Here is a 13259-nt window from a genome sequence, read left to right as displayed (position 1 = left end):
ATCATCTCCATAAAATCTATCTGCGTTGGTGGGACGTAAAGTAAATTGTTAAAAACAAAAACCTTTAAGTAATTTACAGTTTCCTTCGATTCTTGGAGTTTTCATTTCATTTCTGAAATGGCTACAATGAATATATTTTTCCTTGCCAAAATATCATCTAATTGGTCATCTTTACAGGCAATGCCTTGAACATTCCATGTTGCAAAATATTTTTCCATTCGTTATCCTTTTTCATGCACGTCTCATCATCTTTATGATCAGTCTGCATAATATCTTTGTAAGACTTGAAAGCAAATGATCGCTGGCCAGGAAAGGAAATGAAATGAAATGGCGTATGGCTTTTAGTGCTGGAGTGTCTGAGGAGATGTTCAGCTCGCCAGGTGCAGGTCTTTTGATTTGACGCCCGTAGGCGACCTGCGCGTCATGATGAGGATGAAATAACGATGAAGACAACACATACACCCCCGTGTCTGGTAATTCCAGCACCATTTCCTCCACTGGAGGAGTTACCACCCCACCAACGGAAGCTCATCTCCCTGAAGCCTTCAGGGACCTTCCTCCATCACATGCAAGGACTGATCTCTATTGTGACATTGTTGTATGACTTTTCAATATCCAGGAATACCATTATCAATTTCTTTCCTTTCTCTGAATACTCTGCCATCAGCATTCTGGCTCTGAATGTAGATCTAACTGCTCCTCTTCCAACTGTGGCTTTATAATAGTCTGCAACTTCCGCTCTATGATTTTCTTGACAATATTCAGTCCATATAACAGGAAGTTGGTGGATTTTTGCCTAATTCTTTTTTTAGACCCTGTACCTGCACAGCTTTGTTCATGTCAGCATTCACTTTATATGCAAAAGATTAAAAAATCTCTCCAGAATGACACCCTCAATGATGCTTCCTTGAAGAAGCAGGTGAGAAGCAGAACTGAGTTTGTCAAGGACAGAGTAGAAATTAATTTAGAAGAACAGCAACTGAAGAGGAGAAAGACTACCCATGAAGAGAGTTGGCTGTTTGCAGATCTGCCTCTGGGTCTTGTTTCTGTTGCTCTGTCTTCCAAGACTGACTCCCCTTTGTGTTTATTCTTTGTCTCAATTCCTATCCTTCTTCCTAGATTTGATGTGCATGCGTTTACAAGGAAGACATAGGAAACACCACTGTAGAACCAATATAGGATCACTATGGAATTTGCCTAGACTGAAGGAAATTCAAGGCCACTGTCAACACAGGAAGTACAACAAAATTACTGGCACATTAAACACCTCTAAAATCAGATAATAAGACTCTGGTACAGATAACAAAAAATGTATTTATACTAAATGAATATATTATGTAACAAGCATGAAAAAAATATTAAATGCAAGTCAAAAGTGAAGGTTTTTACATGTTAACCTGAAAATTTCTGCCCCTTTTCAGGTGTCAGACACAAGGTGGTACACAGCAAATGTTACATATCTTCAGTCCTCAAAGTAATCTCCATCAAATCTAGCACCTGTTGCCAAAGTGTCCCCAGCTGTGCAATGCTCTGGTGATAATAGTCAGGGTCTTGGATGCAAAGAAGTCCACAGTGCCTCCTGTACACCCGCTTCATTAGGAAATAATTTCCCACAAAGGTCCATGGACTGCAAAAGGTGGTAATCTGTATGCACTAGGTCTGGAGGGTAGGGTAGACGGCACAAGGTTTCCCAGTCAAGTCGCTGTATGGTCTCCCCGTTGACCCACACCACATGAGGCCGAGTGTGTTGCGCAGGAGCAGTACAGCCTTGAATTAAACAATACTGGCTGCCTCAGTTTCAGTATCCGCTGCACACGTTCCAACTGTTGTGAGTACAGGTCCGCAGTGATTTTTTGGCCTGGTCATAGAAAACTAATTCACCAAATACAGAGCAGGATCTTGTATTGGTGTAGAGATGACTTACTTTTTTTACAAATTTTAATTTAGGCTTCCACCTAATCAATCTGTCTGTCAAGTCATCAGGCCAGAGGCTGGTTAGATCCTCAAATAGCACCACCAAAGGTTATGCGGTTATAAGGAAACCCCAAAAACCAATGGTAGCAACAAAATGAGGTGTACTAGGCAGATGAGGAGTGAGGTAGTTTGCCATTGCTTTCCCCACTGGGTCAGAAAGTACTATTGCAGCAAGACTGACCCTTTGAGCAACACCTTTCATAACACTCAGATGCACTAGTCATGCTCTGAATGTCAGTATTCAGCACTACCCATACCCCAGCAGCTTCCATACTGTCACAGCCATGGATGTTGACTGGGACTTCGGTGGAAGCTACACTTTGCTCTGGCCTGTGCCAAGAGATGGATGCAAAAGTACCGTATCCATCAAGAAATGACAGCAGGCAGACCTAATCAATACATAGTTTACATCATCAAATAGTACTAGTTTTGGCTGTTAATTTTAAATGTGTATAAATGTGGGTGTTGTGTTTTTTTTTTTTTTTTTTTTGCATTTGGAATCGTATATTACGGGATTCAACCCCATTTGATTTTACTGATATTGTGTCCTCCTAATAGTTTATAGTGAATAGCTGAGGATGGCTGCAATGAGCAGCCAAAACTAGTACTATTCTATGATATAAATTTTGTATTGATTAGGTGGAAGAATAAAGTAAAATTTGTAAAAAGTAAGTCATATCCATCAATACGGGCCTAACAATGAAATTTATTGCATACACGGTGTGTAGAGATGGTCAGGTGGTGTGTGGCTCCGAGTCTCGCGGTGACAACCAATGTCTGGCATGCTTGGGTGTGTCATACAGAACCCACTTTTCATCACCGGTAATCAATCAATCAAATACGAGTGCGTTGCAATGTCACAAAATAAGCAATATACACATTGTCACTCACTGTTCTTTGTTGGCATCCGACAGTGTGTGTGTGGAACCCACTTGCTCAACTTGAACACCTTCCCAGGTGCAGGGCTGGTTAAGTCTGATTGTTTCTTCAGACACTTGTAAGTGTGTGGCAAGTTGACCACACACATTTGGATGTAGTCTTCTTCCATGGCCTCCTACAAGGCCTCATCATTCAACGCCTGTGGGGGGGGGGGGGGACACAACTGCGAGGGTCATCAGAGAAATGAGAATTTATAGATCTGAACTCCACAAATTATCACCTGACAGTGCATTGATGTGCATCAGTCTCCCCAAAAACTTGGCACATGTGGCGACTTGATTCGGCTGCGAACAGGTCTATCTTAGAGACACGAAGCAAACAACCCTGAACAAGCTGCACTGACATCTCCATGTCTCTATCCAACTGCTCGAGCTATAGCTGCTGTAACTCTGTACTTCGCATTCCCAGGCCACGAACCAAGTCCTTCCTCCCTCTCTAGCTGCATTTCCGCCAAGTGGCTCACTTCTGCCGGCATCTGTGAGCTTGTCTTCCACACAACATGAAAACCGAATAGAACTTTTTTCCTTACCCTGTATGTCAGCAGTCCATGACTGTGATATTTACATTATTTTTCAAATAAAACTGTTGAAATGAACTGATACGATCTGATAAACTAACATATTGAAAGAATAGTATATTTTTCTCTATATCCAGCTATCAGCTAAATACATTCATTTAGAATTTGATTGCATATAATGCAGGTGACCAAAATTAATTCTGAATTTCAGAACTGATCACTAAAAATAAATCTTACCATGTAGTGGTACATACTCTATGTACCATTCCAGATGCAGTCATTGCTATAGCCAAACAGAGGATAACTGAAAATATAAGAAACAAGAAGTGGTTCTGTTATTATTTGAGATAAAATTCTGGAAAACTATCAAAGACAGTGGGATAAAAGGTAATGCATGAAAAACACAAAATTTTGTACAGCCTTTCCAAATACTCTTTTTACAATTAAGTGGAGTTCTGTAGACATGTGAATGACCCCCCCCTACCATCAAACAATTTGTCTGGCTCCATGGCTAAATGGTTAGCGTGTTGACCTTTGGTCCAAGGGGTCCCGGGTTCGATTTCCTTTATTGGTTAATTCCAATAGCTTGAGGGCTGATTGCGCGCGCGTGTGTGTGCATGCGCTGTCTTTAACATTAGAATACATCATAGGTAGGGCCCCATCCTCACAGACGCGCAGATAGCTTAAATGGTATCATTACAAGTAATAAATCTCATTGTAGACCGTATTGGACATCAGATATGAACATTAAAACAAGAATAATAGTTAACACCACCTTTCCAATACTTATCTTTCCTATATTTAGGAAATAAACATTACAACAGGCGTTGTAAGATGGGACACGTTTCGCTTAACAGTCGTAAGCATCATCAGCCGAAAATAATCTTAGCCTAAAGTTAGGTCAGGGCCCTGAACCTAGTGTCCTTAACATATATGGCACCCTAAGAATCAACATTTATATTTATAAAATGAAAATAGGCTTAAAACTAGTGTGAAAAAACATGGAATGTTACAACATGGCTAAGAAAAAAAAAACACATGAGAGTTGAGACAGAGGATAAAAACAGAAAGTAGGCTACAATACAGAGCTGGTAGTGAAATAATCAATTCAAATCATTAGGATATCATTGTTACCAGTCAGTCAATCAGAATGTTCAAACATAAAAACAAGCGTGAAAATATATAAGAGTGTTCATCATGGCTGAGTTGGAAAAAACACGTAATCGTGTTGCCAGAGGTAAAAACATAAGGTACAACATAGAGCTGGCAGTGTAATATCAAACTCATGGCTGCCAGTCAGTTAATAAGAATGTTCATATATAACAAAACATGATGGTTATATTCTTTTAAGTGAAGAAATAATTAAATCCCACTCTTGTATAGATACGTGAGAACGGGCGAGAGAAATCATATGTTGTAGCAGACATGGAGTAGTAACACTTCAAACAGGATTGATCACGCCTGAAGCCGCTTCATTTTTGCTGGGAGTTCAAGACTAAAACGGAAAAAAATAAGATGCCAAGTGCGTGAACTGAAATCTGAAAAAGGAAAAAGATGTACTGGGGCCTTGACTTAACCTTGACCAGAGCCAGTGATAATTTTATTTTCCAAATTTACAGAAAGCCCTCCGCTGCTTTTTGACAATAAAGAATGAGTCGTTACACCCTCAATCTCATAAACAAGCAACTTTCTACAGTTTAGTTCATCGAGCATTAAATATTCCACTATCCCCTTCTAACCGAAAAAAAGAGTTTGAATATATAAAAGAACTTGCAAAACTTAACGGCTATAAACCTAACCTGATCAATAAGATTATTGGTTAAATAAAATCAAAAAATACTACAAATTTAATTCCAGATAAGCCCAAAATAATAAACACTGCCACTTTCACCTTCACTAACCCTGCCATACACAGCATTACTAACCCATTTAAGAAGCATAACATCAGAATTGCCTACCGAACTCGCAACACTAATCGGAATATATTCTTTAATTCCAACTTGGTAAATACTTCTCAAGACAAATTTTCAAACTCTGGTATTTACAGACTCAAATGCCCCCAGTGTGAATTTTCTTATATCGGACAAACTGGCCACAGTTTTAGAACTAGATACTTGGAACATTATAATGCCTTAAAGCATAAAAAGTACTCTGCCATGAGCAACCACATGAGGGATTCCGGCCACAATTATTCTACAATTGAACAGGACCTCCACATTATAAAATATGTAAATAAAAGCAGCTTAATGACTGAATTGGAAAATACATACATTTTCTTGGATCAACATTTTAATAATAATAATAATTTGAATGATGTCCCTGAGAACAACAGCCCATTAATTGAACAAGTCCCCAATTTACTCACTAATCTTAATATAAATCATAACAATTTCACAAAAATCTTCAATTATAAACCTTTAAATACCCCTCCAATCGTCATACCAGATTCCACCTTACCCCCTCCCCATAATACAGCTCCGCCGCCAGCTTCCAGCACTCTCATTGTTGCGCCTACCCCTCCCGCCCCAACTTACTCCTTGCTTAGGCAAGCACACAGATACAACACACGCAGCAACGGGCATAAATTTAACAGACCCCCTTGAACGGCTAATGTCTCCGCTCAACGCTCATCCAACATAAGAGGTAAGCAATCTTAGTCTCCCATTCTGAACACCCTATTTTCAAGGCCCCAGTACATCTTTTTCCTTTTTCCATTTTCAGATTTCAGTTCACGCACTTGGCATCTTATTTTTTTCCGTTTTGGTCTTGAACTCCCAGCAAAAATGAAGCGGCTTCAGGCGTGATCAATCCTGTTTGAAGTGTTACTACTCCATGTCTGCTACAACATATGATTTCTCTCGCCTGTTCTCACGTATCTATACAAGAGTGGGATTTAATTATTTCTTCACTTAAAAGAATATAACCATCATGTTTTGTTATATATGAACATTCTTATTAACTGACTGGCAGCCATGAGTTTGATATTACACTGCCAGCTCTATGTTGTACCTTATGTTTTTACCTCTGGCAACACGATTACGTGTTTTTTCTAACTCACCCATGATGAACACTCTTATATATTTTCACGCTTGTTTTTATGTTTGAACATTCTGATTGACTGACTAGTAACAATGATATCCTAATGATTTGAATTGATTATTTCACTACCAGCTCTGTATTGTAGCCTACTTTCTGTTCTTATCCTCTGTCTCAACTCTCATGTGTTTTTTTTTTTCTTAGCCATGTTGTAACATTCCATGTTTTTTCACACTAGTTTTAAGTCTATTTTCATTTTATAAATATAAATGTTGATTCTTAGGGTGCCATATATGTTAAGGACACTAGGTTCAGGGCTCTGACCTAACTTTAGGCTAAGATTATTTTCGGCTGATGATGCTTACGACTGTTAAGCGAAACATGTCCCATCTTACAACGCCTGTTGTAATGTTTATTTCCTAAATATAGGAAAGATAAGTATTGGAAAGGTGGTGTTAACTATTATTCTTGTTTTAATGTTCATAAACGGTATCAAGTCGAAAGACCTGCAAAAGGTCTGTTTGAAGGCCGCCATTATTATAAATAATTTTGGGAAGAGAAACATTTGACATTTTTTGTATTTATATAGCTTTGTGAAATTATACTGACCGAGCAAATGTCGTGGGATAGTGTACCAGGAAAGCCTAGGTCCTGGTCCATATTAATTGAAAGAAACATTACTTCAGCATAAAAAGATCCGACCGACGTACGAACATCTATGTAAAGAATGTTCCAGTATGTGCCAGACCCTACGAGTGCACTAGGCGGAGTCAAGTGACGTCACCTGTCGCTTGAAGCTCACCTCCCCTAGAGATATTTCTCGAAAGAATTTTTCTTTTACCAGCTTTTTAACACCTTAACCAATTTCAACGGGACAAACGCTGAATTATAGCGGACGTCATAAAAGTTAATCCCTGTGAATTTCGAATTAATTCATCCCATGGTTGTTGAGTTATAATAATTTAAAGTTTCAACGAAATTACGTAATCACGGTCACATGGCCGAGAGAGATGCTACCCCTCCCAGCGCTGGTATCTATATATGCCAAGGCCAGCCAGCCAGCAAACCAGTACAAGGACGAGTAGACAGCTGTGTGATTGAGACAGAGGAGAGACCGGCCCGCGTACAGTATGTTCGCGCAGTCACGGTGAAAGTACTTTCCGTCGTATTTCCGGAACGCGAAATTATATCGCCGACAGAATTATAAAAGACGTCGCACTACATTTAGTATATCGCGTCGCGATATACAGTCTAATCCTAAAGACATTTAAGAATGTAATACGAGTGAACTTATTGAAGTGCAAACATTAACTATTTTACGTTCACAGAATATGTCATTACGTGTAGACTTATGATTTTGAACTTCTGCAGAAACTAATGTGTAGAATCACCAGAACTCGTTTCTTTCCGAGTATTGAACTGTATTCCTTTATTCATGCCACATCAGTATACGACTTACAGTAATTTGAGTGAAAATTAAGAACTTTTCTGAGGTAATATAACATTATAATAACAGGATAAGCAGAAAATAATTCTTAGTGACTTAATGACTGTGTTCAAAGACTGTGATTATCGACTTGCCTTTTCAAGTGTGAACTGTGCATTTATGAACGTTTCAATAACGACTGTAAATAGTAATTCATACAGGAAGGACTGTGATTCTTTCAATTACGCCATAAATAGTGTTCAACAGTCAATGACAGTGTCAGTGTTAACTACTCGCACTAAGTAAATTTTTCGTGTGCGAAAAATCACCCTAACGAGCTGCAATTCTACATGATCCAGTTCCAGCCGTCATCACCTCATCGGGAACGTCAACATGGTGTGTCAAGGGAACATCGCCGATCCTGATTCTCCACGGAACATTCCGGATGTCCATCCTTCGACTTTGTAGTAACATTTCTTGCCATAAGTGAGTAGTAACAAACTGACTAAAATTTTTTTTTTTTTCATTAATTTGTGAACAGTGGAAACTTCAGTGCGGCGTGTGAACAAATATTTCAGAGTTCTCATAATTTCTCAGAAGTGATTAATTTAATTTCAAATTTCAGTTTCATATCTCGTAGAAAGACTTTAGGCTTTTCAAGTGTGCTATATATCAAGGGTGACGAACTGAGAACTGAAAACTATTAACCAAAATTTAATTTCTCATATCAACTTACAATTATAAGTGTGCTTAGGTTTAGAAAGACTTTAGGTGGAAATTCAATACTTCATATTCTTACATATGAAAGACTTTGAAATCAGTAATATTTATGCCATTTTCACGAACAGAATTCAGGAAGATTACTTTCAAACTTTTAATTTCAATACCAGATTTGAGTCAATAATCATATCGCAGGGTGAAGAATTAATAAATTATTTTGAAAAAGATTTTTTAACCATCTATTATTCGCTCTGCGAGTCTATCCTACTCTGTATCGGCTCCAAAACCAAGTTCCACTCCCTGAGGTCCTACTCATGCCCTTTGCCCACAACTTTTCCTGGTACAATAGCGGAGCACTGATGCACAGGTGTGTTGTCTGCACACCACACGCCCCCTGTGCCAGCGGCAGTTGTATAGGAGACCTTGAGAGCAGTGGCTGTGCATGGGACAGGTGAAACATGGAATGTCGTCGTGAGCTGACACAGTTCGAATACGGTATGGTGGTCGGTGCCCGATGGATGGGAAGTGCGATTTTGGAAATGGTGCGGGAATTCGGCTTCACACGATCAACCGTGTCCAGGGTGTATCGTGAATGGTTGAATGCGGGTGTCACCGTCCACAACAGACGAACGACTGGCCGTCCAGCAACCCTCGATGAACGTGACCGGCGACATCCGAGACGGATTGTCAATAGTGACAGACGGACAACCGTGCAACAAGTCAGGGCTCAATTCAACACAGGCCATGCTAGACACATCTCCCAGTGGACAATCCATAGGAACATGGGCTCTATGGGGTATGGGAGCCGGCGCCGCATACGGATGCCGCTGTTAACCCAACGTCATCGGGCACAACAACGCGCATTTGTCGCCAGTCACCAGGGATGGACACTGGAACAGTGGCGTAACGTGATATGGTCAGATCAATCACGATTTCAACTGTACCATGCCGATGGGAGGCACCGTGTATGACACAGACCACATGAAGCGATGGATCCCGCCTGCCTCGAAGGTGTGGTCCAGTGCGCTGGTGTCTCTGTTATGGTCTGGGGTGCATTTTCCTGGTATGGAATGGGCCCGCTAGTTGTTCTGGAAAAGACTTTGAATGGTAAGCGGTATGTTGAGCTGCTCGGAGACCATCTCCACCCATTTTTGGCCTTCCAGCGCCCAGACGGTTCTGCGGTGTTTCAAGATGATAATGCGCCGCCACATCGCTTCCATGTTGCCCAGGAATGGTTCCAGGAACATGCAGCGGAGGTCCAACGACTGTCATGGCCACCCAGGAGCCCATATGAACCCTACTGAGCATATCTGGGATGTCCTGGAAAGCAGGCTCCGTGCCATAGATCCTGCACCCACGAACAGACCAGCATTGGCAGCCGCTCTGCAAACGATTTGGTGTCAGCTGCGTCCAGAGGACTACCAGGGACTTGTCGACTCACTTCCACAGTGTCTCACTGCAGTTCGCAGGGCCAGAGGAGGTCCCACACGCTATTAGGTGACTATCCCATGACATTTGCTAAGTCCGTGTATAATGAAAATACAGTATGTAGCAACTTTTTGCGTTGTAATCTTCATTAGTATAGTTCACTGGCATTTTAAATTAAAATGGTGACAGGTCTACATTACCAAATAGCGAGAGTAAATACAAATTTCTCAGGCACAAATTGATAACAAATACATGCAAATTCACAATCTTTTCTTCATTACTGTCAAGGAGAGGATGTGCAATGATGATTTTCCAATGAAAATCGAAGTTATTTCATTCAAAAACACATGTGAGCATCCATGGCTAGCCTTGAAAATAATACCTTCACAACATAATTTCCTTGCTAAATTTTGAAGAAAAAAAGATTGGGGATTATTCACATACAGTAGAACCCCGCTTAAGCCGGGAACACCAGAGTTTTCAATTTTCAATTTTTATTATTTTTATTTAACCCAATTGCATCATTTGACGACCCTAGCTAGTCATAGTTATTCGTGACATATGAATCAAATGACAAGCTCTGCTCGCGGCGATGCACAGCTGTACATCAATCCATGTAGTTCAGTCACTAACCCACAGTTGCTACTTGTATGCATTCTGAACTGAAGTTTACACATGTGGCTTCGGTTTTTTCCCCTTTCACCAGCTTCTCACACACTTCCGGAACAAGAGATAAGAGAATCTTTTTTCATGTTATTTCGCTCCTGTCAGTTGCCATCATGGCGTCAAGCAGATGTGCTGGTGTTGATGAAGAAGGAATACAGAAGTTAATAGATAGTGTTTTAGAGAGTGATATTGAAGGCAGTGATGTTTGTGTTGACGAAATAGACCCTGAAGTCCTTAGTTCGAGTACTAGCAATGTGCATAATAGTTCTGATGACACGGAAAGTGATGCAAATAACGATGGTGTGCCGAGTCTTTTGAAACAAGCTCGTACCTCGGCACAGACTAACTTGACTGACTGAAACTAGACAAAAAGTGACAATAAACCTGTTGTACATAAGTTTAGTGAATACAGTGGGGTTAGTGAAAACTTATTGAAAAAGTTTGATACACAGCCACTATCTGAACTCTCAGTTTTTTGTGAATAAATGAACCCTTTGTTTGACCTAATATCTGTCGAAACAAATTCATATGCAGCAAAACAGTTGAGCAATCCTGACAGAAAAAAGTTGAAAGACGATGACAAATGGTTTGAGACTCCACCCGACGAAATTAGGGCATATTTTGCGTTAGTTATACTAATGTCACAAGTGCGAAAGTCAAGAATACAGTTATACTGGAGTAAAAACAGATGTATAAACACTCCTATTTTTCGTGAAACCATGAGCAGGGGAAGATTTATTATAATTTCACGATTTTTACATTTTGTTGACGATGAACAAGTCGATAGTAGTGACAAACTAAGAAAGATTCGGCCTATAATACAACATTTCTGCTCCAAATTTTCAGAATTATATTTACTTTCACAAGACATTGCTCTAGATGAAAGTCTAATGAAATTCAGAGGCCGCCTTTCATATGTCCAGTGTATTAGGTCTAAATGTTCTAGGTTTGGAATAAAAATTTACAAAATTTGTGAATCAAGTTCTGGCTACTGTTTGTCTTTCAAAATTTATGTAGGTGATGATATAACGGATCCAAGTCTGCCAACAAGTACAAACGTTGTGCTCAACATGTGAACTCTTGTTAGACCGAGGACATACATTGTTTTTAGATAACTGGTATTCTTCCCCAGATTTATTCAAAAGGCTACATGACAAGCAGATGAATGTAATTGGAAGTGTTGGACAGAACCGAACAGAGCCTCCGTGGCTCAGACGGCAGCAGGTCGGCCTCTCACCGCTGGATACTGTGGTTCAAATCCCGGTCACTTCATGTGAGATCTGTGCTGGACAAAGCGGAGGCGGGACAGATTTTTCTCCGGGTACTCCGATTTTCCCTGTCATCTTTCATTCCAGCAGCGCTCTCCATTCTAATTTCATAGCATCTATCAGTCATTAATAAAATCACTAATAGCCTATGTATGATTCATTCATTTCATTCCTGACCCGGTCAATGACTGGAAAACAGGTTGTAGGTTTTCATTTTCAGACAGAACCGAAAAGACATACCTCGCGATATCAGTAAGACAAAACTAAAATGTGGAGAGTATGAGACGTGGGCTGCCAACAGTATGTTGTGTGTGAAGTGGAAAGATAACAAGGATGTTTGCTTTCTCACCACTAAACACAAATCAGCTGACATGACAGGGACAGGGGGGCAAACTCAGACGAAAGAAAGGGCAAACGCCTAGAGAAGAAGTGATAAAGCCCAAGTGTGGCCTTGAATACCAGAAGGGGGTGGGTGGTGTTGCTTATCAGGATCAGGTTACAGTTCTGTTCCCCGTCATGCGACGCACAGTGAAAGGGTATAGGAAAATATTCCTTTACCTCCTAGATATGTGTATTTTCAATTCCTTCACTGTGTATCACAAGATCGCTGCTAACAGAAAGACGAGCTACACGGACTTCAGAACTAGCATTGCACAGCAGCTCCTAGAGACTGTTCAGTTGCCGGAGTACTCGGTTCAAGGTCGACCTTCAGTGAGCACCAATCCCACCAGATTACAAGCTAAATCATGGGCCCACTTTCCCATGCGTAGTCCCTCTACAGAGAAGAAATCAAAAGTCACAAGAAGGTGTGTTGTGTGCTACAGCCGGGGTAAAAGAAGTGAAAGTTGCTGGCAGTGCAAAAAGTGTGGCGTAGCTCTTTACTGAGAAGAATGTTTTGAGGTGTACCACACCTAGCAGACGTACTAAAATAGCGGCAGTGGTAAGTTTATTACTTCGTTATCATGCATGCAAATTTTCAGAAAGGAATATTTACTGGTTGATTTTATATGATTTTCTAAATAATAGTGTGATGACGACGGCCATACAGCGGTATTTAAATGTGATTTCATAGTGCATTCCTATGGTATTTAAATGTGAGGCAAATGGGTTAATATTCCCTGCATTCACATAATAGAGAACATTTAAAACTCATTTTTCTAAAAATTGGATGGATTCTAAATGACGGCCTGGTACCGTAAGGTACCGCACGGCGCTTGTCATAGCTTTTGTGTAAAACATGATGATGATGCTTGTTGTTTAAAGGGGCCTAACATCTATGTCATTG

The 13259-nt window shown here is 40.3% G+C and overlaps 1 protein-coding gene across 1 annotated transcript in view; it reads right to left on the bottom strand.

The window, feature by feature from the left end:
• LOC136872681 (protein KRTCAP2 homolog) overlaps positions 1–13259 on the bottom strand; it is a 139568-nt gene that overhangs the window by 42147 nt on the left and 84162 nt on the right. Inside the window, exon 4 of the mRNA XM_068227258.1 lies at positions 3668–3734. Coding sequence (XP_068083359.1) covers positions 3668–3734 — 67 coding nt within the window. The remainder of the gene's footprint in view (positions 1–3667; positions 3735–13259) is intronic.

Source organism: Anabrus simplex, chromosome 4 (genome assembly GCF_040414725.1).
Source record: "Anabrus simplex isolate iqAnaSimp1 chromosome 4, ASM4041472v1, whole genome shotgun sequence".
In the NCBI taxonomy this organism is placed as follows: Eukaryota; Metazoa; Arthropoda; class Insecta; order Orthoptera; family Tettigoniidae; genus Anabrus; species Anabrus simplex.
The sequence above is the reverse complement of the archived record's forward strand: the minus strand, read 5'-3'. Positions and strand labels throughout refer to the sequence as shown.